At 50.2% G+C, this 23,710-nt stretch overlaps 1 protein-coding gene and 1 pseudogene across 1 annotated transcript; one reads left to right on the top strand and one right to left on the bottom strand.

The window, feature by feature from the left end:
* Window positions 1-3,975: 3,975 nt before the first annotated feature.
* LOC141736636 (olfactory receptor 5B21-like) lies at window positions 3,976-13,715 on the bottom strand. The gene is made up of 4 exons (XM_074571182.1): window positions 13,487-13,715; window positions 10,052-10,243; window positions 7,771-7,947; window positions 3,976-5,072 (listed from the first exon to the last, which is right to left on the bottom strand). Exons 1-4 carry the CDS (start codon window positions 13,713-13,715, stop codon window positions 3,976-3,978), a joined length of 1,695 nt encoding a protein of 564 aa, XP_074427283.1.
* Window positions 13,716-18,287: 4,572 nt separating this feature from the next.
* Window positions 18,288-21,285, top strand: LOC141736635 (NACHT, LRR and PYD domains-containing protein 3-like; annotated as a pseudogene).
* Window positions 21,286-23,710: the final 2,425 nt, after the last annotated feature.

Raw genomic sequence — 23,710 nt, 5'->3', positions numbered from 1 at the left:
CACTGGGGCAACTTGTACCAGTTCTGATGGAGTTTGAGTAGCAGTGGTACTTGTTGTTAAAGCAGCTGGAGTAGTGATGGTGCTCGTTGTTGAGGCTGGAGTAGCTTGTGGCAGTACAGGCTGCAGAGGGGCTTGTGCCAGTGCAGGCGGCAGAGTGGCTGGTGCCAGTACAGGTCAGGGAGTGGCTCGTTGTCTTTGAGTAGCAGCAGCACATGTTACACAACGCTCACTCCTGCACTGGTTTAATAAAAAACTACCCCTGCAACACATTCAGAAATACCAACAACTAAATCATGATTTTATGAAAGTAACATTCATTTTTTAAACAGCCCAAAAGGTTTCCCCTAGCTCTGATGGTGTGACTTTGGGGTAAGTATTAAAGGGCGAAGTAAACTTTCCCCAGGTAAAATTGAAAGTGTAATTAGTAATAGAATACATCACTTGATGCCCAAGATATGCAGGAAGAACTGTTATCCAAGTAACCATATTATACATCTGAATTCCAAACTACAGCAAAATTGCACATTTAAACCACCGCATTCAAACCCAAAGAGCAAATAAACCATGCAACACATTCAGCAGGTTAAGCAGCGTTGCAACAACTAACTTCAAACAGAGCTGTCTAAAGGCGTGATACAACATTTTGCTTAAGAATGATATGATGTCAGCTTTCTGTTTTAATCTCTGAGCAAGCTGGAATTCAAACTATTCAGGCAATCTATCAGAGCTCTGGTCAAGCCCCACTCAAGCCCCACATTGGGCATCTGTCACGGTTTGGGCCAGACTGGCCACCGAGATGAATGACAGATGCTCTCCCCCACCTCTGTCTCCAAGGAGAGGAGGGACAGAGAAAAAGAAACTTATGAGTTTAGGAAAAAAACTGAACTACTTTAATGAAATATTATTAATAAAATAAAAAGAAAAGAATGAAATATATAAAATATACACAAAACTGTAGCAAGCTCCCAGGATGATGATCACGTTACCAGCAGGCATTGGGAAAGTCCCAGACTGGATTCAGCAATGGATGGGAACTGGATTCTGGATCTGGATTCAGGAAGGCACAGACTGGGATCAAAGGCAGATGAACAGACAGAGTCCTCCTCGGACGCCAGCCATTGAAGAAAGAGGCTGACCCATTGATCCCTCAGCTTTTATTCTGAGCATGGGGCAGATGGGATGGAATACCCTCTTGGTTACTTTTGGGTCACCTATCCTGAACTCTCCTCACTGTGGGTGCGACCCCTTTATGCTTTCCCACTTTTGTCCCTCCAATGGGGCAAATAACAAAAGTTATCTGGCCTTGGTTGTTATAGTGGTAAGTATAAGCAAGAGCCTCTCTGCGTACCATCCCTTGGTCTTATCGCTCTGAGAATGAACAGTGTCTCCATAAGGCTTAGCTAAAAGGTAAAATTAATGAACAGAAAATTGGTTCACCTCAAACCAGGACAGTGACCTGGATCCCTCCAGATCCCTGCCTTTGGCCCTTCTGAACAACCTAGCATAACCTTTGTGTGTTCCTACAGTCCTCTTCATACATTCCCACAAACCCCATTCAATATCCCACAAGGAGTTTGCTCTTTACAGGAGACCAAGGATCATTTTATCCCTTTGTGATAGGGCCTTTCTTGAGCCTCTCCCAAGTTAAACCAAAGGAAGATCCTTCAGTGCCCATCCACCACTGACCCAAGAGCTCTGGTCTCTGTTAACTGCTGCTTGAGACTCTGGAAGCCAGGTTGCTATTGAGGGGCATCTTGAAATTTCTATGAAGCAGGATGGGATCCACCTAAGGGAGGATCCAACTGAGGGAGCTGGTGAATGTGCTCACGAAGCCACTTTCCATCATTTATCAGCAGTCCCGGCTAACCGGGGAGGTCCCAGTTGATTGGAGGTTAGCAAATGTGACGCCCATCTACAAGAAGGACTGCAAGAAGGATCCGGTGAATTACAGGCCTGTCAGTCTGACCTTGGTGGTGGGGAAGGTCATGGAGCAGATCATCTTCAGTGCCATCACGTGACGCGTACAGGACAACCAGCTGCTCAGGCGCAGTCAGCATGGGTTTACGAAAGGCAAGTCTTGCTTGACAAACCTGATCTCCTTCTATGATAAGGTGACCCACTTAGTGAATGATGGACAGGCTGTGGATGTTGTTTGCCTAGTCCTTAGTAAAGCCTTTGACACCATTTACCACAGCATTCTCCTGGAGAAACTGGCTGACCGTGGCTTGGATGTGAGTACACTTCACTGGGTGAAAAACTGGCTGGATGGCCCAGAGTTGTAGTGAACAGGGTTAAATCCAGTTGGCAGCTGGTCATAAGTGGTGTTCCCCAGGGCTCAGTATTGGGGCCGGTTCTCTTTAATATCGTTATCAACAGTCTGGACAAGGGGATTCAGTGCACCCTCAGTAAGTTTGCAGACGACACCAAGTTGGGAGGGATGTTGATCTGCTTGAGGTAGGAAGGCTCTACAGCCGTCCTGGATCGATGGACCCAGGCAATGGAATGAGGTTCAACAAGGCCAAGTGCCGGGTCCTGCACTTGGGTCACACCAACCCCATGAACGCCTCAGGCCAGGGGCAGAGTGGCTGGAGAGCTGCCCGGCGGAAAAGGACCTGCGGGTGTTGGTTGACAGTTGGATGAATATAAGCCAGCAGTGTGTCCAGGTGGCCAAGGTGGCCAATTGCATCTTGACTTGTATTAGAAATAGTGTGGCCAGCAGGACTAGGGCAGTGATGGTCCCCCTGGACTCGGCACTGGTGAGGCCGCGCCTCAAATATTGTGTGCAGTTTTGGGCGCCTCACCACAAGAAAGACATTGAGGTGCTGGAGCGTATCCAAAGAAGGGCAACGAAGCTGGTGAGGGGCCTAGAGCACAAGTCTTCTGAAAAGCATCTGAGCCAACTTGGGTTGTTCAGCCTGGAGAAAAAGAGCCTGAGGAGAGACCTTACTGCTCTCTACATCGACCTGAAAGGAGGTTGTCGCGAGGTGGGGGTTGGTCAGTAACAGGCGATAGGACAAGAGGGAACAGTCTCAAGTTGCACCAGGGGAGGTTTAGACTGGATATAAGGAAAAATGTCTTCACTGAAAGGGTTATCAAACATTGGAACAGGCTGCCCAGGGAAGTGGTTGAGTCGCCATCCCTGGAAGTATTTAAAAGACATGTAAATGTAGTGCTAAGGGACATGGTTTAGGGGTAACTTGGCAGTGCTAGGTTAGTGGTTGGACTTGATGATCTTAAAGGTCTCTTCCAACCAAAATGATTATATGATTCTATTATATGACATGCTGCAGAATGGGACTTTCAGGAGCATCCTGAAATCCAGCCAAGGCAGGGGCAGAGTCCTGCACATTGGGGTGCAGTAAACCCAAAAGCCCCGTGCAAAGCGTCAGCTAGGGGCCAAGTGATCAGAGAACAGCTTTGCAGAAGAGGCCACAGGGCTCTTGGTGAGGAAGCTGAAGAGGAGTCAGCTGTGTGTGCTGGTGGCAAAGGCTCCCATCCCAAAGGGGACTGAAGCAATCGAGATCTGTGGGAATCCAGACCCCAAGCCCACTCCTGTCCCTGGGCTCTGGAGGAAGGCTGAATCAGGGCTTTCCAGTGGAGAAATATGGCTGAGAAGGAAAGCCTGATCCTTCAAGGTGAAGAAGCTAGGATCAGGCTGTCCCTATTTCCCTACCAGAAAGGTGAAGAGAAAAGAACAAAGGTACAGCTGGAGCCAGAGGAGTGCAGCTGGGGCAGGGGCTTGTTGACCCCTCAGGGAACAGAGGAGGGAATGATATGCCCTCATGCTTGTCTGGATGATACTCGGATGTTGTCCCAAATTTGGTCTTCTACTTTCTCAGTAAAGGAGAACTGTCATTTAAGAAGTTCACACAAATAAGGTCACCAAACCATTTATCATGAAGGGAAAGGCGAACCCATTGCATTTTTCACAGTCTGTCCTCTACAAGAGTATTTATTTATGAGAACTCTTCTCTTTCACCCCTGCGCTAGTTTCAAGTAGGCGCAGTGGCACACACTTCTGGAGGTGCGCCCAGTATTCAGCACTTGCCCTTGTGAAAGACTTGCAAGTGGTTTGTTCCTACTGTCACCCTCACGCCAGGAGTTCTGGGTGCAGGCCTTTGCTTTCCTGAGCACCTTCCAGAGGGCCTCCCTGACCTCCCTGTTCCTCAAACTGGAGATGAGGGCATTAATCAGGGGGGTGAGGACAGTGTAGAAAAAGGAGAATACTTTGTTGAGCTGCCTCGGTGGAGTTGTCCTGGGCAGCATGTAGACAATGATAAGAGTGCCATAGAAGAGAGTGACGACAGTAAGGTGAGAGGAACAGGTGGAGAAGGCTTTTTGCCTGCCCTGATGGGACGGGATCCTCAGGATGGCAGCTATGATAAACACATAGGAGGCCAGTGTGAACAGAAAAGGGAATACTGCATCCAAGAAGACAAAGATTAAAGCGGCCCCTGTAAGCACGTTGGTGTCACTGCAGGAGAGCTCCATCAACAGAGTAAAATCACAGAAGTGGTCAATTGCCTTGGGGCTGTAGAACTTCAACTGAAATAAGAGGAAGATGAGTACTGCAAACAGCAGCAATCCCCCCAGCCAAGACGCAGCTGCCAACTGGAGACTCACCTTCCAGGTCATGTGGCTTGCATAGAGTAAGGGCTGGCAGATGGCCAAGTACCGATCATAGGGCATGGCTGCCAGCAGGTAACACTCAGTACCAGCAGAACTGGAAAAAAAGTAGAACTGAGCCATACAGCCATGAGCAGAGATGGTCTTGTCCCCAGTCAGGAAGCTGGCCAGCAGCCGGGACAAGATGGTGGAGCTGTAGCAGATCTCCAAGGAGGACAGATTGTCCAGGAAGAAGTACATGGGGGTGCGCAGATGCTGATCTGCCATCACCAGCACAACAATGAGGATGTTCCCAAAGACAGTCACAGTGTAGATGACAAGTGAAAGGATGAAGGGCAGTGTCTGGAGAGAGGGATCATCACTCATTCCCAGCAGCAGGAACTCCACTGGTGGTGTCCCATTGACCCACTGCCCTCCATCCATGCTGTGGTGTTTCTCTTTTATTTCTGCAGTTCCCAAGAAGAGGAGCACCAAGAAGGAATGTGTATTTCTGTCTTTACTTTTAAAAAGATTTTTTTAAAGAAATCTCTTCACATTGACTCTGTGGACTCTGTGCCTAGAGACAGCAGCGAAACCGTTTCTTCCAGAGGCCTCCTCATACCAAGGAGTTGAGCTGCCCTGTAGAGCTGCATGTTTCTCGCTACAGAACAAAACCAAAACGTGCACTTGGTCTCTCTGAGAGAGCTTTCCTTCGTGTGCCCAAATTTGCTCCCAGGAAGACCCAGTTTAGGTATCAAGGACAGAGGTCCTTCTGCTCTCAGGAGAGAGAAAGGTATTGGATATAACACACTCCTTTCACTCTGAAAGTCCTTTGTGTGAACTATGCGACACCAGAGACCCTTCTCCCTCCGAAGAAGAGGATGGACGCTGCACAAAGCAAGTGGTCCCAGCACTTCATGTAGGAGTCCCCCCAAAGCCACTTACTTCCCACACTGACCCAGAACAATCACTTCCACTGGCAAACTGAGTCTGGAATTCCTGCCTTGGAGAAACAGCAGGGTGGGGCTGTCGATGCTGTGGGACTCTCTGAGAGGATGCCTAAAATCACTTTGTGTATCAAACCATGGAGGAAAAACTGGTACAGAAGTTGAAAAACTAAACAGGAGGAAAACCATAACTGAGAGAATCGGGAAACAGGAGAGACTGTGCAGGAAGGAAGGGAAAGGGACAGGGAGGATCATTTCAGTCATGTCTTTCCCTCTTCGTTGGTGGTTCCTGAGGGCTTTGGGGCTGCCTCCCTACACATCCCAGACCAGTAGCAGGACCTCATGAGGTCATCCCAGCCATCTGTGCTCACAGGGCTCACTGCCCAGCATTGCTGGGCACTGGCAAGGGTGTCCCCAGGGTGCCTGGGGGTGAGGTGGCACAAGAGCAGGGTCGGGGGCGTGTAAAAGTGCACAGAACATGCCTGAGAGTGCAGCCAGGGGAAGTCCATGCCTGAGAAACATCCTTCTGCTCAGCACTCCCTGGAAGAGGGATCCCTTGAAATCCCATCTCCTGGTCTGGATGAATTGCTTCTGCAGGTGATGATGACAGACACCATTAGGAGAGGTTACTAGAGTCACTGCAGAGTCACTAATGTCTCCAGCCCTCCTCACAGACTAGAAGTGAGAAACATGACCACTGTAGATCAAAACCTACATGATCATCATACAATCAGAGAAAAAGTAAAAAAAAAAAACAGAAACAAAGCAGCAATTTGTGTGGCAAAATGAAGGTCACAGGCAGTCTGGCTGAAAACACCCTGCCCAGACACGTCTGCCATCCCAGCCAAGGCAGTGAGTGCCCAGGGATGGTCAAACACACCCCAGCCCAGCTGTAACCCAGCACCACCAGCTCCTCCCAAGCTTCTCTGGTCCATGGTGCCTGGACTCAGGGTCTCTGGGGGAAGGAGGGAGCTGGGGTTGGAAGACATGCAGGAAAGGACAGGACCCTGTTCTCCCCTTACAAGTTTCTTCTTTTGAAAGATCCAGCAGTTTCATCAACAACACCCAGACTTTACTTAGAATCTAAGAATCATAGAATGATTCCACCCTTCCACCCTCAGCATCTTCAGCACCTACCTCAGCATGAAGGGGTGAATTCTGTGCTGACAGTGTCTGGAAATGAGGACTGAGGTCAGGGTCTCACTCTCTGCTTTTTCTCCACCATGCTGTTCCTTTCCCTGGGCTCTCTGCAAACCAGAGTGTCTCAGCCCTGTCAAAAACCTGTCTCTGCCCTTGCTGTCTTCCCCCAGCAGCTCCTGCAGTGACTTTTCAGCAGCACCCAAATGCTCCTGTTCTCCAGTGTGTCCTGGGGTTTAGAGCAGTGTTCAGTCTCCCACATGTTTTTTTTCTCTGTGTCTCAGCTCTCCCTAAGGATTACTCTTAATAAACAGAATATAATTGATTCCCTGGTGGAATGACAGCTCTGAGCTGGTAGGAACCGCGTTCCCATCTCAAGAAAGGGCTGAGCTCCCCTAAAATCTCTAGGGTAGACTTGAAACCTGCTCTTTCAAAAAGGGAAAGTGAGGCAGAGCAGTGAGCACGGGCATGTCTGAACTTGGTTATCGGGAACACAAGACATGATGGGATCCCAGAAATGGTATTCAGCCCCTCTCCTCACAGATGACTGCGCTGTCATTGACTTTTAGACTAATACAGCCCTGGTGGCCTGAGCTGGTCCCTCCAGCTTGCTCCAGTGGCCAGTAGGGAGGAAGAGGCAGAGCCAGAGCCAGGAGCATTTTCTCCAGCCACAGAGACTTGCCCTGTTGGATGGGTTGAGTCCTCCTCAGGTGACAGGCTCTGTTCCCTGTTGGAAGAGGGCCTCCGAACCTCTCCCTGAGGCACAAGGGCCTGGAGCGTGATAGGATGAAGGGATGTTATGTTCTCTGAGGTGCTGACTGGAGAACAAGGATCATGTCTCGTCACCTCCAGGCCATGTTCCTCTTCATGCAGCCCTCAGTGCTGTGTGCACTCCTCGCTGCTTGAGCACACAAATGGCTAACAGCCACCTTGCTGTGCACCACAGCACCAAGGGCCTTTCCACAGAGCTGCTCCCAGTCCTGCTGATGTCAGGGCCCCAAGGGCAATAACAGGACCTGGGACCTGCCTTGTCCCTGTGGACCTGCCTGTTGAGTACTGGCCTCTCTTTGACCCTCATTACCCTCATTGAATCTAATCCTGATTTGCTCATCTGTGCTCCTGTCTTGATCTTGATCCTGCTGCATCACCACAAAGCCATCTGATGATCTGGACTCCCAGTTGACCCAGGCCGCCATCTCCAGGCCTGCCCCAGTCCTCTTGCTAGGTAGATCCCTGCCCTGGTGGCTGTGCTCCTGTGCTGGGTTCACAGTTCTCCATCCCTTAGAAGCTGGACCTCTCTGCTCCCCAAACATGGCATGACATATTTTCACTTAAGGATATTTCTGGAACTGAGATTTCTTTTTTCAACCTCTCAGCACAGGGAATAACTGAACATGGGAAATGAGGTCCTCTCACCCCAAGCTGTTGGACACTTTCCATTAAGGAAGAAGCATGAAAAAAATCCCTGAAAGGGCCTCCTTTACTCAGCTGGTGCCCCATAGAGTCCAGACTGCAAAGGGCCCTGAGGCAGATGCCTTTGTCCCACCTGGGGGCAGTGGGTTGTGTGGGCCCAGGGCCAGCCCCATAGAGAGGTCCCACAGAGAGGCCAATCCCCACTCAGACACTTGCTTTTCAGCTCAGGTTTTCCCCTTGCCCTTTCCCTCTTGCAGGTACGGTCCCACCTGGTCTCATTCCTCACTGACTTGGCCCTGATCCCAACCTCCTGACTTGCCTTTCACAACCCACCTCAAACCTGTCCCATTATGACTGACCTACTGAGTACTGACTGGGCTCTTGGCTGACCCCTGCAGCCATCACCACAACTGGTCTGTACTTCTTGGTCCAGTGCTGTCCATCACCAGACCTTGTCCCCTCATTTGACTCACCAGAAGGAGGACAGATGTCCAGGCATCCTACCAGTTGCCCTTCCAACCTAGAGGAAATGTCAACCTTCCAGCCTCCTGGGCATGGCTGGAGACAGGAGCCTGAAGTGCAGGAACAGCCTTCCAGTACCTAAATGAAGCCTACAGGAAAGATGGGGAGGGACTCTTTATCCGGGAATGGAGCGATAGGACGAAGGGTAACAGTTTTAAACTGAAAGAAGGGAGACTTAGATTAGGAAGAAATTCTTTGCTGTGAGGGTGGTAAGCCCCTAGCCCAGGTTGCCCAGAGAAGCTGTGGCTGCCCCATCCCTGGAGGTGTTCAAGGCCAGGTGGGACGGGGCTCTGAGCAACCTGGTCTAGTGGGAGGCGTCCCTGCCCAGGGCAGGGGGGTGGAACTAGATGATCTTTAAGGCCCCTTCTAACCCGAACCATTCTATGATTCTGTGAACAGGAGGGATTGAGTTCACTCAACTTTATGGTCAGAGGTGTACCCGTGCTTCTGTATTCTCCAGGTAATATGAGGCTCTCACAAGACTTTTCTGGAAACTCTTGAAAACATGTCCACTTGTGGCTCCCTGTATGCTTGCTCCCTGGACTGCAAGGAGAAGATACCCTGTCTAGAGGGAAGAACAACTTTCCCTTGAATTACAGGTTCACCCTCAGTGAGCAAGAGATTTTAGTCTCTGTCCATCTTGTCTCTCTGAATGCATCACCATGACTTCCAAGGAGCCCGACGGTTCCAACAGATGAGAAGAGCAGCCCAAGAGGGCAGGATGGTGGAACAGTGGCTCTGAGCAGCCCCAGTAAGCACAGAAGGCAGCATATCCACAGTCATGGCCACCAGCCAGATTTGCAAGGAAAGCAAAAGCTTTGTGGTTTAACCCCAGCCATCATCTAAGCACTACACATCCGCTCGCTCACACGCACCTCAGTGGCATGGGGGAGAGAGTCCAAAGAGTGAAAATGAGAAAACTTATGGATTGAGATAAAGATAGCTCAATAGGTAAAACAAAAGCCACACATGCAAGCAAAGCAAACCAAGAAATTCATTCACTACTTCCCATTGGCAGGCAGGTGTTCAGCCATCTTCAAGAAAGCAGAGCTCCATCACATGCAACGGTTACTTGGGAAGACAAATGCCGTTAACTCCATACACCCCCGCTTCCTTCTCCTTACCCCAGCTTTATAGGCTGAGCATGACATCACATGGCATGGAATATCTCTTTGATCAGTTGGGGTAGGCTGGTCAGCTGTCCCAGCTGTGTCCTGTCCTGTCTTCTTGTGCACTCCCAGGCTCCTCGCTGTCAGGGCAGTATAAGAAGCTGAAAAGTCCTTGACTCTCTGTAAGCAGTGCTCAGCTTACACATGAGTGAAAACATCCCTGTATTACCAACACCGTTTTCAGCACAAATACAAAACATAGCCCCATAATAGCTACTGTCAAGAAAATTAAGTCTATCCCAGCCAAAACCAGCCCACTAAGGCACTCGAGCATGGTTGACACCTCCATGGGGATCCTTCCACCAAAGCTGAGGAGAAGAGGTGCTTCTTCTGTAACTATCTTTGCAAAGATGATCCTCAGCACCTCAAGTTGCTTTTCTTGGGTTCGCCCATCGTCCCATCTTGGATTTGGACTGAGGATTTGGCCTGAACGAGTGACTTCCAAACCTCCTACAATACCAAGACAAACAATGGCTCATAAATGAGTTCCCGCTGGAATGGGGCCTCTGGAGATCCTCTGTCCCAGCACACTGTTGTAAGCATGAACAGAGATTTGGTTGTCCAGGTCCCTGCCAGGCTTAGCCTTGAACATTTCCAGCAGGAGGTGAGGATTCATTGTGATCCCAGTAACAAAGGCACCCAGACTCTGTTAGGTGTCATTCACAATCCTATTTCTCAGAGCTATCAGAAGAATAAGAGAACACAGATAATCTTACATCCCTTCAGGTGCTGGGAACCTGGAGTGGTGCAGTATCAAACATGACTCCAACTCACGTGCAGCACGCTGAGCAGACACTGTCCACAGAAGAGAGTGTCTCTCTTTGAGTCATTCAAGCTATTATAGAGCTTTCTTACAAGAAAACAACTCTATTTGTCATTTCTACTGTGGTGGACTGACTGGTTTGCCCCCAGGTGCCCACCAAGCCACCCTATCGCTCTCCCTCCTCCACAGGACAGGAGGAGAAAATATGACAAAAAGCTCCTCAGTTAAGTTAAGGACAGGGAGATCACTCACCAATTACCCTTATGGGCTGAAAAAACTTGACTTGGGGAAATTATTTTAATGTATTGCTAATTAAACAGAGCAGGATAATGAGAAATAAGAACAAATCTAAAAACACTTTCCCCCTATCCCTCCCTTCTTCCCAGGCTCAACTTCACTCCTGACTTCTCTACCTCCTTCCCAGTGCAGGGGGATGGGGAATGGGGTTGCCATCAGTTTATGACACTTCATCTGCTGCTCCTTCCTTTATAACACAATCTCTACTGCTCCTTCCTCCTCACACTCTTCCCCTGCTCCAGCGTGGGGTCCCACCCATGGGAGACAGTCCTTCATGACTTTCTCCAATGTGGGTCCTTCCCACAGGCTGCAGTTCTTCATGAACTGCTCCAGCGTGGGTCCCCCATGGGGTCACAAGACCTACCAGGAGCCTACTCCAGCGTGGGTTCTCCACAGACTGCAGCTTCCTTCAGGGCACATCCACCTGCTTTGATGTGGGGTCCTCCTAAATATAGGGGGTGTGAATAAAAGTAGGTGCGGGAAACAGGTTTTTGAAGTGACACTACAGTCAAAGGGGAGGTAGCCAGTGCGGATGCTGGAGACTGGCAGGAATTTGACCTCAGTGTGCGTTTCTGCTTTCACTGGAAGTCTCTGAAATACCTCCAAGGCGCAGGGGCTGGTAGATCTGCCCCAATAAAACCTGAGCCCTCCAGGAACAGAGACATGACATTCCAGAAGACACGTCTGGAAACAATCAGAGAAATGTGGCTGTTCGGCTGCCTGTAAGAACCCTTCCGCCAGAACAGGAGCCTGGCATGGCTAAGTAAGGTGGAAAAGTTTGCCATGCAGACATCTCAGGGTGAGTGAGATCTGCTTGAGAATGTCCTAGACCAAAAATTGTGCAGAGGAATCATGTTCTAGTGCAGCCAGTGGCAGCCCGTATTTGGTTGACCCTGGCCAGCTGCCAGACACTAACCTAGCTGCTCTCTCACTATCCCTCCTCAAACAGGACAAGAAAATAAGATGGAAAAGATCTTATGGGTGGAGTTAAAAGGGAGATTACTTGCCAGTTATCATCATGGGCAAAATAGAATTGACTTGGTGAAAATTAATTTAATTTGTTGCCCACAGAAATAGAGTTGGGTGGTGAGAAACAAAGAGAAAACTAAAACACCTTGTCCCCACCCCTTTCTTTTCCCAAGACACAACCTCACTCTTCATTCCAGACTCCTCTACTTCCTCCCTGCTGAGCAGCGCAGTGGGATGGGGAATGGAGGGTTTCAGTCAGTCCATAACAGTTCCTCTCCGCCGCTTCTTCCTCCACATACTTTTCCCCTGGACCAGAGTGGGCTCTTCACAAGCCACAGAGAATAAGAAGAGCAAAAGTGACAAAACTTGTTAGCCAAGATAAAGAAACAGTGAACCACACATGGTGTCTTTGAGAAATAACCACGTAAATGTAAATTATTCACTTTGAGTGACTTAGTCCAGGCCTTATAGTTAGGGAGGCTGAATCCCAAACCCTTACAAATATCTAACACCTACTGAAGAGTCTCCCCTCCCAGCTGCCCAGCCGTGGCCCCTACGTGATGGGCACCCTCTGCTCTTGGCTGTAGAAGCACGGCAGCAACATGGCTGTGGCCTGGGCTCCTGTGTATCAGTTGGCATCCTGCTCACCCCAGGATGATTTGGCTGGCTCTCTCCCTTGTGTTTTTACACCACCTGGACCTGTCGCTTCACCTTTTATGTTTAAAAAACCAAAACAAACAACTCAGAGAATAAACCTGGCAATTCTGAGAGAAATGCTGTCAGGTGTAGACATTGCTTGATACCAAACAAATAATACCAAGAGAAAAGGCATTATTCTAAAAATCCCATGCAAGAAGCTAAATATTGAAGTTACAGCATTTATTTATTTATTTATTATTTTTAAGGTAAGAATGGCTGACAAGACTAAAATTAGATAACTTTGGTTATCTAATGAAGAAGATGTACATTCCACCATTACTGTTATTAGCGATAGCAGCACTAACTCTAAAACCTCCCTGAGAACTTTTTAATCTTTCCTCTGCTGCACAGGTCAGCCTGCTTAGGCCCGAAGTGGATGACCTCAACCCTTCCAATCGCCGTTGCTCCCAGCACTTTTTCCATAGGAGATAGAGGTGTAAAATAACCAATGACACCGCTGGGACGAAGTTCCTCAGCCAGGCCACAGGGAGGACAAGTCCTCTCCTGAACCCTTTGCAGGGCTGGCAGCATCTGGGAGCCCCACAGGAGAAGGGAGCATGTGGAGGAGGTTCTGGGGCCCTGTAGAGCATTGTCATACCCATAGGGGTCCTCAAACATGATCCCTGACTTCAAAGATCCAGCCCAGCTTCTTGTTGTTTGAACAGGCAAAGAGACTGCCCCGGACGCTCCTTCCAAACCCAAGCCCTTATATCAGCCATTTCCAGACCTGGCCATTGATCACAGAGCAGGTGAGGTCTGTTCTTTGAGATGTGATCAGCTTCATTCTCCTTCTGGGCTTCAGTGCCTGTATTAGGTGAATAGTCAATCCTGCCTGGTTCCTCTCCCAGTCCAGACCCTGGCAGACCCCAGAGCACGATAGAAGCAGTGCTGGCCACGGGCTGGGCACCGGGGGGAGCTCTTGTGCTCTGAAAAATGTCCTTCAAGAGCTGCCAGCGGCCGTTCACTTCCTTTGTCCCTGAGGGCAGTTTCCCAGGGGGTCCCATCTGCTGTCTTAAAATTCAGGGTCCTGACTCTGCTCTTCACCAAGCCCATATCCCTCAAGACTGTGAATTCCACCAGGGTTTGATCACTGTAGTCCAGGCTGCCACCAGTCTTGACATCTCTAATTAGTTCATCTTTGTTGGTAAGCAACAGGTCCGGTAATGCTTCTGCTCTGATGGGACTGTCTGTCATCTAGATCAAGAAATTATCTTCAACTCTCTTCAAGACTGCTTATATCTTCTGTGCTGCTTTTCCAGCAGATGTCAGGATGAGTGGAGTCCCCCAGCAGGATCAGAGCCTGCAAGTGTGATGCTTCCTGTAGTTGAAGAATGCTTCATCTACAGGTTTTTCCTAGTCAGGGGACCTGTAGTAAACACCAACCACGAGGTTTCCTTTGTTATCTTGGTCCCTAGTTTTTACCCAGAAGCTCTCAACCTGTTCCTCGTTCTTTTCTCTGGCAGCTCTGGGCAGTCAATCCATTTTTTACAAAGAGGGTAATGCCCCCAACCCACCCTCTCTTGACTGTCACTTCTGAATAATTTGCAATGCTCCAGTCGTGTGATTCATCCCACCATGTTTCACTGATTAGATTGTAGCTTTTTAGATGCACGGTGGCTTCCAGATTCTCCTGCTTGTTATCCGGGCTGTGTGCAGGGTGCCTACAGAGGCACTTCTGCTGGCCTATTGACGATGACACCTTTTTAGAGGAACACACCCTAATTCCTTTGAGGCATTTCACAGGTGTTTCCCTGTTGGTTCCAAATACACCAGCAGTTCCTGGCTCTTCTCTGTTGCTCAAAGCCCCAACCCCTTATCCTTCTTGATTTTTTCATTTTTCTTGACATTTTCAAAACATTTCTGTTATAGTCAGGACTGCATCATTAAAAAAAAGAGCATTTTGCTTCTTGCAGAGACCTGTGCCCTAAAAACGCTCCCGTCCCAGCAGTGTGCATTCCACAACTCACTAAAGAGTGAGTCAGCCAGCTGGGTTCTTCACAGTATCTTTTACCTGATACTGGGAAGCAGGGCGACCAACTTCAGTGAAACATCATTTTTGTGTGGCCAGATTTGCACACTCCCGTTGGCTTAATGATATGGGACTCCATTTTTGGTGAAGAAAGGGAGGAGACAGGTCTCCTCAAACACCAGATACCTCAGTGCAGATATCCATCTCTAATCAACTAGTCTAGACTTTGCTTTAATGGAGAGAAGGAAGTTGTCTCAAATGAGGTGTTTGGAAATACTTTAACTGGTGACCAGCTAATGCTTCAGAAGAGCTCCCATAGGTGCTGGGTCAGGTTTCCAAGCAGCATACTGATACTTCAGCTACCCCAGGGCATCTTGGACGCTAACGGCTGCTGGATGTAGGCAAAGGAATCAAACAAATGGTTTTGCTCCATCAGCTTCCAAGGGGCTGAGATAAGGCTGACCAGCCTGTCATTCCACGGCTGCTCCTTCTTGCCCTTTTTGAAAATGGGTGCAATGTCTTGAACAGGGTCTTGATTTGAGAAGCACCTGCAGTAGGATGAAGAGCCAAGTATCTGTCCAAGTAGGCTACTTGGATCTGGAACCTACTGGTCTCCAACTAAGCCCCAGACCCTGTTCAAGCCCCTACTCAGCTCTCGCCCCTGCTGGGGCTCCAGCTTGTCTCTGGCCCCTGTTTAGGCATCCACAGCACTACTGCACCTGCTCTAAATACAAGAGATAGAGCAGGTAACTGTCTCTGCATCTTCCTTGGGGAGCTATTACCTCCTTAGCTCCAGTTCCTGCTTTGATGGCCATTCAGAGCTGGCATCTGTTGTGGCATCCACTTGTCTCTGGACATTTCACCAGCTTTGCTCCAGCCCCTAAACTCTGGTAACAATCTTGAATGAGTACTGTCTGAGACAGATCAAAGACCAGTGGCTGACCAAATAGGGGCTGAAGGTTGTAGCAGCCAGAGCAGAGGCTGGCACAGAGTTGGAGCCCAAGGACTACAGAGCTGAGTGCACAGCAAGGAGTGGCAGCAGCTTGTGGGAGCCCAAGGAGGGACTTCAGTTGAGTGGCATCATGAACCAGTAGAGATGTCGAAGCCCAAGAAGGGGCCAGAGCATGGGCTGGAGCTGAGTAAGAGCTTGAGCAGGGGCTGCATTTGAGTTGAAGGTTGAGCAGGGCCGATAGCCGAGTTGGTGTCTGAGCATGGGCCAGAGGAGAGTAAGAGCTTGAGGAGGGGCTGGAATTGAATTGGAGCCTGTCATACTTTAACTCTGGTAAGCAGCTAAGCACTATGCAGCCACACACTCACTCCCTCCCCAGTGGGATGGGGGAGAGAACTGGAAGGGTGAAAGAGGCTCAGCTTTGGGCTCTGCTTGGCTCCTAACAGTGCTCCACTGACCCAAAGATCAGAGCTCCTTTCTTGACCCCAGAAGCCCCCTCCCCATCCTGCCCTTGCCTTCTCCTCTCCACTCCTGGGCCCTTTTGTCCCGTCACCCTCATGCTCCCAGGCAGCCACTCACCTCGACCCCAGGCCCATGGGTAAGGGGAGGACAGACCCTTCCCTGTGGCCAAAGGGGCTCCTGGCTCCCTCTGCCACTACTCACAGATGCATGCAGAGCACCCCAACATCCAGTGATGCCCCCATGTTGGGGGCTTGCTCAGTTTTCACCCTCCTCCTTGGCGTTGAGGGCTTTATCTTCATGGTGGGTGCAGCCACGGACACTGGTGAGCGCTCCCAAAACCCTGTCCATGAGCACGGGGGTATCTCCTCTGGGTGCTGCTCCATTGGCTCTGAGGGGGAGCAGAATGAAGTGAGTCTCCAGCATGGGACCCCAGTCCCAGGATGCGGGGGCCACCCCTCCCTCAGCGCAGAGCCACCGCTGCCCTCCTGCCCACTGTGACACCACGGGGACACAGCCACCACTGCCCTTCTGCCTGCTGTGACACCACAGGGACACAGCCACCACTGCCCACCTGCCTGCTGCGACACCACGGGGACGCAAACATTGCTGCCCTCCTGCCTGCTGTGACACCATGGAGATGCAGCCACCTCTGCCCTCCTGCCTGCTGTGACATGAACAGGACACAACCACCACTGCCTTCCTGCCTGCTGCGACACCACGGGGACACAAGCCACTGGTGCCCTCCTGCTCACTGTGACACCATGGGGACACAGGCACAACTGCCCTCCTGCTCACTGTGACATGACCATCACAGCACCGAGGCTATAAAACAAACTCACAGCATTTAACTTATGTGTTTGATTTCTCCCCAGATCCCGGTAATCGCGCTGCAAATATTGAGCAATACTTTTACATATTGCCTGGCTGCAGGTTAAATTTGCCTGTTTGTACCCTGTTTATCTACCTATTTATCAATAACATGATGGCGAGCAAGCTCTCAATAAACATTACTGTTCTTCCTTCATCATTAAAAAGCTGTAGTTCAGCAGCTTGACTTGTCTGTTGCCTAGAAAAGAGCAAAAGTCCCCAAGCCCTCAAACAGTGTAAAATCAAGTCTCTGCAGCTTCCAGGCCGTCGGGCAGGAGAGTGCTACGGAGCTGCCTGGATGAAGCCCCTGCAGCTCCTCGCAGTGCCGATGTCGTCCCTCTGTGGAAGATGCTGAGAGTGCTCTACAAAGGGAGAAACCTTCTAACAGTTTGGTTACAAGTATATCATTGTGGGCACATTAGCAAGGGATCAGTCCCCCATCACATAATCATTATAGACAAGTAACGAAGTAATCTCGGGAATGCTCACGGCTGGACCAGATCCTGCCAACTGTGAAACTGTTAAGGGATGTCAGGAGTGGCTGCCTCCTGCCTGGCCACTGTAGCCAGGTCGTCCCAGTGCCAAGGGACCCAGGGTCTCTGCCCAGGACGAGGGACAGGGCTGCTGCTTTCCCCTTTGCTGCTTCAACCAGCAGTGAAGCTGAGCACGTCTCCCAGAGACACACACGGACACAGGACACAGAGAGGACACAGACATGGCTGGTCACACAGCCTGACACAGCCAAGACACTGCCGCCAGCAGCACCCGCACACAGGACCCCCATCACACACCAGCACCTGCAGCCATGTCCCCTCCTCCTCCGGGGCCAGCACCAGCAGACGGTCGCTCCTGCAGGCACACGGGCACGCTTGGGACCCTGAGCACCAGCATGGCGCCTCTGCCACCCGGGACCCCTGCCCGGACCCCAGCCCTCTAACCCACCCCATGGGTCCCTGACCTACCCCATGGGTCCAGCTCGGTGCTGCTGCTCCACACAGGCAGCATTCGCACCCCCGTCCCACGGGCACCCAACACCCACGGGTCCCCCCAGCTACCAGCACCGACTCCTGCCCACCTGAGACCCCAGCCTGGACCCGAGGCCCCCCTGCTCCTGAAGTTTGCTAGTGAATACACACACACCCCCCCAGCACATGTGGTTGGGGGGATACAGACCATTGGAACTGATTTCCCCAAACCACTTCCCTTTTTGCACTTTTTTACTCCTTCCTTGACAGAAGAGTTTTTTCTTCCTTCTTTTTCTTTATTTTCTTTTTTGTTGGTCTGAGCTTATCCAGGGTTGGCCAGATGGCTGCATACGTCTCTCAAGAAGTATTTATGTGCCAGGCAAGTGACAATTGCCCTGCTAGGTCTGTGGGTTTGGGGTATTTGCCTTAACCCTTCACCCTCTGGTGTTTTGAGACCCGCTCCACACTGATGACGCAGTTGAGGGCGTGCACAAGTGCTGCGGATCAGAGGTTGCAGTGGATGAAGGTGGCCGTCCATGTGCTGGAAGGGAGACATGGTAGCTCACCTGAGGCAGAAGGAAGAAGAAGGTGAGGAAGCAGGAGGTTACTGACAGCTTTTCTTTCTTTTTCTCTGCCTGCTCCCTGGAAAAAGCATGAAGCTCGCTCCTCCTCAAAAGGCTGAGAGCAGATTTCAAGTCCTAGGGCAAGGGGAGAAGGAGAGGAGGCCAGTGCTCTCCTTGCTGGGGGGAAAGCTGCAGGGCCCCCCTCCTGCCAATGCCACCCTTGCCCATTTTGGGGACTGCTGCCACGATTGCTCTGAGGCTCTATGTGCCCTCTTGATGAGGTGGGGTGGGTTGTGGCCCGCAGCTCAGGTAATTTGTTCTGCTCTGGGACGGAAGAATGTCCCCCTGTGGGACCTGGGGCTCCCCGGGAGGAGAGGGGGCTCCTTCCCAATGTCAAGGCAGGTTGATTTGCAGAGGACAGGGAACGTTCACAGTGCTCGTGTGGCACTACCAGTAGCAGAACTCTGCCTTATCTGCTAGGATTTTGGGCAGGCTCATGAGGGATCCGCTGCCACTGAGTGTTGTCTCTGGGACTCTGCCACACCGCTATGGTAATACTCATGTTCATTTTGCAGTTTCAGCTCCCAGTCCCGGAACATCAGCTGACAGTATGTGACATTTCAGCAGAAGCTACTATGCTACACGCGGCTATCTCAGCCAGGAGATAACGGTGCAGAGCCATCTGTGCACGTAGGGAATACAAGGGACACATCAGATCCTCCTTTTCTGTCAGAGTCTGAAGAAGAGAGGTGATTCAGTGGGTGTTCTCTAAGCAACCGACAGTATCACCCGCTTATTGCAGTGGAGGTTGGCTGGAGCTCTGCTCTCCGAGTCTGATTTGGGCCAGGGGACACACCATTAACCATGTGTCTTCCATTTGAGAAACGAAGGTGTAAGTCCTCTCCTGCTTTGGTAGAGAAGCCAGGGTGCTTTACGGAAAGAGGAGCATGCTTAGCAACTGTTTTCCAAGTAAATACTCACCAGTCTTTCCCACTAATGTGTTCTTCCTCCATTGGGTTCCTTCTGCCCTACTTGGTTAAACTTAATGGAGCCGTGTGAGGAGGAGCTGGTTCCCCCCACCTTCCCTAAATAAGAGGTAGATAGAATTGCTCAGGTGGTTACTCAGTGCAAGCCATTGTAAAGGTCTTTGGAAATCTAAAACCGTCGTGTAGAACAAGTGCTGCATACTGGGAATGTGTTGTGGGAATAATTTTGAGAGGCTAATGCGAAGTTTGCCTTTATTAGAAGGTGGTGCTCATGTTTCTCATTGGTGTAGATTACAGGCAGAAGTACAGAGACCATGCAGCAAGAGAGTTCTGCACTTCTAGAGAGGTGAACACTCGCCAGGCTGGGAACATGTCTCTAAGCAGCAGATATGCCAAGCTGATGAAGGTTGCAAAGACTCAGAACAGAACTGAACAAGAACACAAGGTCCTGTGTTCTTGACATGAGACATGAGGAGGCCAGTAGGGAAGGTGCTGACCCTACCATCACTGTGGAAACTCTTTTTCAGCCTGATAAAAGAGGGCAAATACCACAGATCTTTGTGCTAGTGGGAGCTGCAGGGATTGGAAAGACGGTGACATCAAGAAAGATCATGTTAGACTGGGCAAACAGAGCCCTTTATGCGCAGTTTGACTATGCTTTCTACATAAGCTGTAGAGATCAACCTTTCCTAGCAGGAGGACATGCTGAGTCTGGGTGACTTGATGTCAGATTGCTGTCCTGATTGACAGGCACCACTTAGAGACATCCTGGCTAATCCCCAGAAGCTTCTGTTCATCGTTGATGGCTTTGATGAAATGAGGTTTTCCTTGGAACAACCAAAATGTAATTTATGCTCAAGTGCTGAGGAAAAGAAGCCCATGGAAATTATTCTGAGCAGCGTATTGGAGAAGACTCTCCTTTCAGAGTCCTCCTTACTCATCACCACAAGACCAACAGCTCTTCAAAGCCTGGAGCAGTGTTTAAAGACAGAGTGTTTTGCAGAGATACTGGGGTTTTAGGAAGCTGAGAGGGAGGAATATTTCCACAAGTTCTTCATGGATGAAGACAAAGCAAGGAAAGCCATTAGCTTTGTCAAAAGAAATGACATTCTTTTTACCATGTGCCTTGTACCCATCGCGTGTTGGACCATCTGTGCTGTTCTTGAACAAGAACTTGATGAAGGGAAAGATCTTTCACAGGCTCCTACAACAATCACAGAGCTGTAGGTGTCCTACCTTTCCAGATTACTCAAGCGTGGGAAAGAAGATCTGAAGCAGGATCTGAAGAAGTTCCTGGGCAGACTTTGCTGCCTGGCTGCTGATTGAATCTGGAAGCAGGAGATGCTCTTTGAGGAAAAGGAGATTGAGGAACATGTCTTAAATCACCCAGTTCTCTCCTCCCTTTTTATGAATGAGAGTGTTCTGAGAAAAGATTGGGAGTGCGTGACTGTCTACAGCTTCATTCATCTGAGTTTTCAAGAGTTTTTTGCAGTGTTGTTCTATGCACTGGGGGATGATGGGGATGCAAGGGGACACTCAATGACTCCTGAGAAGACAATAAAGGTAGTGCTTGAAAATGAGAGTGAATGTAAAACACGTTTGATAGTGGTGTGATTCCTGTTTGGCCTGTTCAACAAGGAACTAAAGAAGAAGCTGAAGGAAATAACTGGATGTGAAACTTCACCTCAAATTGAGGAAGATTTGCTGAGGTGGATTCAGATAAGCCAAGGAGTAGCTTCAGGTTCTGATAGAGTGATTTATGACTTGATTATATTTCACTGTTTGTTCGAGAGTCAAGACGAAACATTTGTGAGCCGTGCATTGGAGCCTTTCACAGGGATTGCTCTGAGAGACATCAGCCTGACCCTGATCAAAGGGTTTTCTCCTTCTGTGTCAAACACTGGAAGGGACTGGACTCCCTTCATCTTGAATGGTACTTCCTTACATGGGAAGACCATGAAAATGAGGTTATTCCAGGACCCCCAGAGAGACCTTGTTTGTAAGTATTGTATTGTTTGACCACCACAGTGACAAAGTTCCTTGAGCCACTAAGTTGGTCTTCTCTCCCTTTTTAATAACTAAAAATGCTAGAAAAATGGTAGTTTGCTTTCCCGTCAAACTAATGCTATTATAGCGAAGGGACTCTTCTCACGTTCCTATTAACAAAACTCTTCCCCCGACCCCTTCCTCATTTTATTCCGGATTGACTAAGGCTGTTGTGGAGACCATGCTGATGGAGTTGAGACCTGCTTATGTGAGCAGCTCCATAAAGGACCTGCGGAGCTGTGTAGCCATCCACTGTCTCTACAAAGCCTCTTCTAGGTCCAGGAAAGGACCAAGCCAGAGTGATTTTTCCTCTGCAGGAAATACAGGTGCTTATCTCCACCACATTGCCCTAGTAGAGGGAGGCACTGCAAAGATATTTTTAAAAGCCTTTTCATTTGCACTTCCTGAAAATGCAAACCTGTTTTTTTTTTTCACTACCCCTTTCCCTGTAGCCCTTGGTCTGAAAGGCTGGAAGGTTTGACTTGGATTCAGAGAGGGACCTAGCAGAGAAGCAGAGCAAAAAGCTTGGACCACCCTGTTTGAGTCTGGAAGGGGTTAAGCTGCAGGCTTCTCCCTTGATGCACTTGACTCTGTTGGCGTCGTGCAGGCTGGCAGTCTGTGGTGGAGATCTGCTCACAAGAGTGCTATGCTTGATTGGGAAAAGGGCTCTGGTACCCAGCTAGGAGAGATCTGTTCACCTCTCAGCAGTATGGCAAGGCAAGTGCCCACGAGTCCTGAGTGAGCTGGAAGAGATGCTCAGCACAGCAGAAAACGAGCCCGGACTCCTGAGACGGGGCAAGAGATGTCTCATGTTGCAGAAGGCTTTTCAGGAGTTTGGTACTGGAAAAACCATAACCCCTGTAAAAGCATGTTTTTTGCCTCTATCCCCTCTCCTCTGTGGGGTGCAACCTCCTCATTGTGGTGAGGCTTTCTTGTGGCATTGGGCACTATCAAAGCACAGTCTTCTTTCACGGCACTGTAGGTGCACTTCCAAGGTCAGCAGTGGGACTGGCGAGGAGTTTGAGGAGGTGTGGTAGTATTGGGCACTACCCTGCACCTGTTTCCCCATCAGTGTCAGGAAGAGAGATCCCAGAGTTCCCTCCCCAACACCGAGGAAGTGTGGTGAAGAATGCCTCAACAGCACAAGCAAGTCAGATGCAAGCGCAGTGCGAGAAAACAGGTCTGTTTTCCTGCTCCACGTTGCAGTGATCATGTGTGGGGCTGGTGAATGGGTACCCCCAAACAGCATGCCCACCTGGATTCTGGGCCAGCTGGGGCTCTGAGTGTCCACAGACCTGGTCAGATACAGCCCCTCACGGGCTGTATCCCATAGCCAGCCTTCCTGAGGTAGCTTCTTGCCCTTATACTGGGGCTATTGCTCATGGCACCAGCTGTCAATACCAGGCTGGACTCGACCCCTGTGGTTTTTCCCTGTGAGAGGTGTGTCTGTTCCAGCAGCTCTGATAACCCCCGTCCCCTCTTTGGTGCGTCTCCATGCAGCCTGTGGCAGTGCCAGCTCACCAGCCTCGCGTGCAGGGACCTGGCTGCAGCACTGAGCACCAGCTGGAGCCTGAAGAAGCTGGACGTGCAAGACAGGCAGATGGGAGACACTGGGCTGCGGCTGCTGTGCGAGGGGCTGAAGCATCCCTCCTGCTGCCTGGAGACACTGTGGTGGGAGACCCGGAGCTCCTCAGGGTATTTCCCTGGGCAGCACTCTGTGGGGCTGGGGCTGGGCAGCTGCTTCTGCCAGCTGGGATGTGGAGATGGAAGCGGTGTCTCCCAAATGGTGCTCATCAGAGAGGTGCGCTGAGAGAGGATATAACACCTAAGAGGGACGGCAGCTCTTCCGCGATGATGGGGTGGGTGAAAGTGCTGCTGAGCTTGAGGTCCCCACTGTTGTACTGGGACATGGGACATGGCTGAAGCTAGGGTGGTCGCATGGAGCTAATGTGGGAGGAAATGGATCCCAAAACACAGGCGGGTGGGCTGGACAACTAAAATGGTCTTGCTTGCCCTCTCTTCCATGCAGGAAAAGAACAGCTGGGCAGAAGAAGGATGTCCTGGAGAGGCCAGTGGAGGTCTTTACATCAGCCTTTGCATGGCGGGATTTTGCAACCCTGCCATGAATGAGCAAGCCCAGCAGTAAGGGTTGGGTTGGCAAAGGGGGAGTTAGTGTTGTCACGTTTTCCGTTGAAGGAGTGCATCCTTACGTGTATGTCCTGAAGGCAGGCAGGGTCTGAAGGATTGTAGGAATAGGCCTGTTTTCCAGACTCTCCACAGCTCCAGCCATTTGCAGAAGGGCAGTTAACCAGCAGGGTCTTGCCCAGATCCAGAATCATAAAGTACTTTAGGTAGGAGGGTCCTCCAGAGGTCATGTAGGAC

Source organism: Larus michahellis (assembly GCF_964199755.1).
Source record: "Larus michahellis chromosome W unlocalized genomic scaffold, bLarMic1.1 SUPER_W_unloc_1, whole genome shotgun sequence".
NCBI classification, from domain to species: Eukaryota; Metazoa; Chordata; class Aves; order Charadriiformes; family Laridae; genus Larus; species Larus michahellis.
The sequence above is the reverse complement of the archived record's forward strand: the minus strand, read 5'-3'. Positions and strand labels throughout refer to the sequence as shown.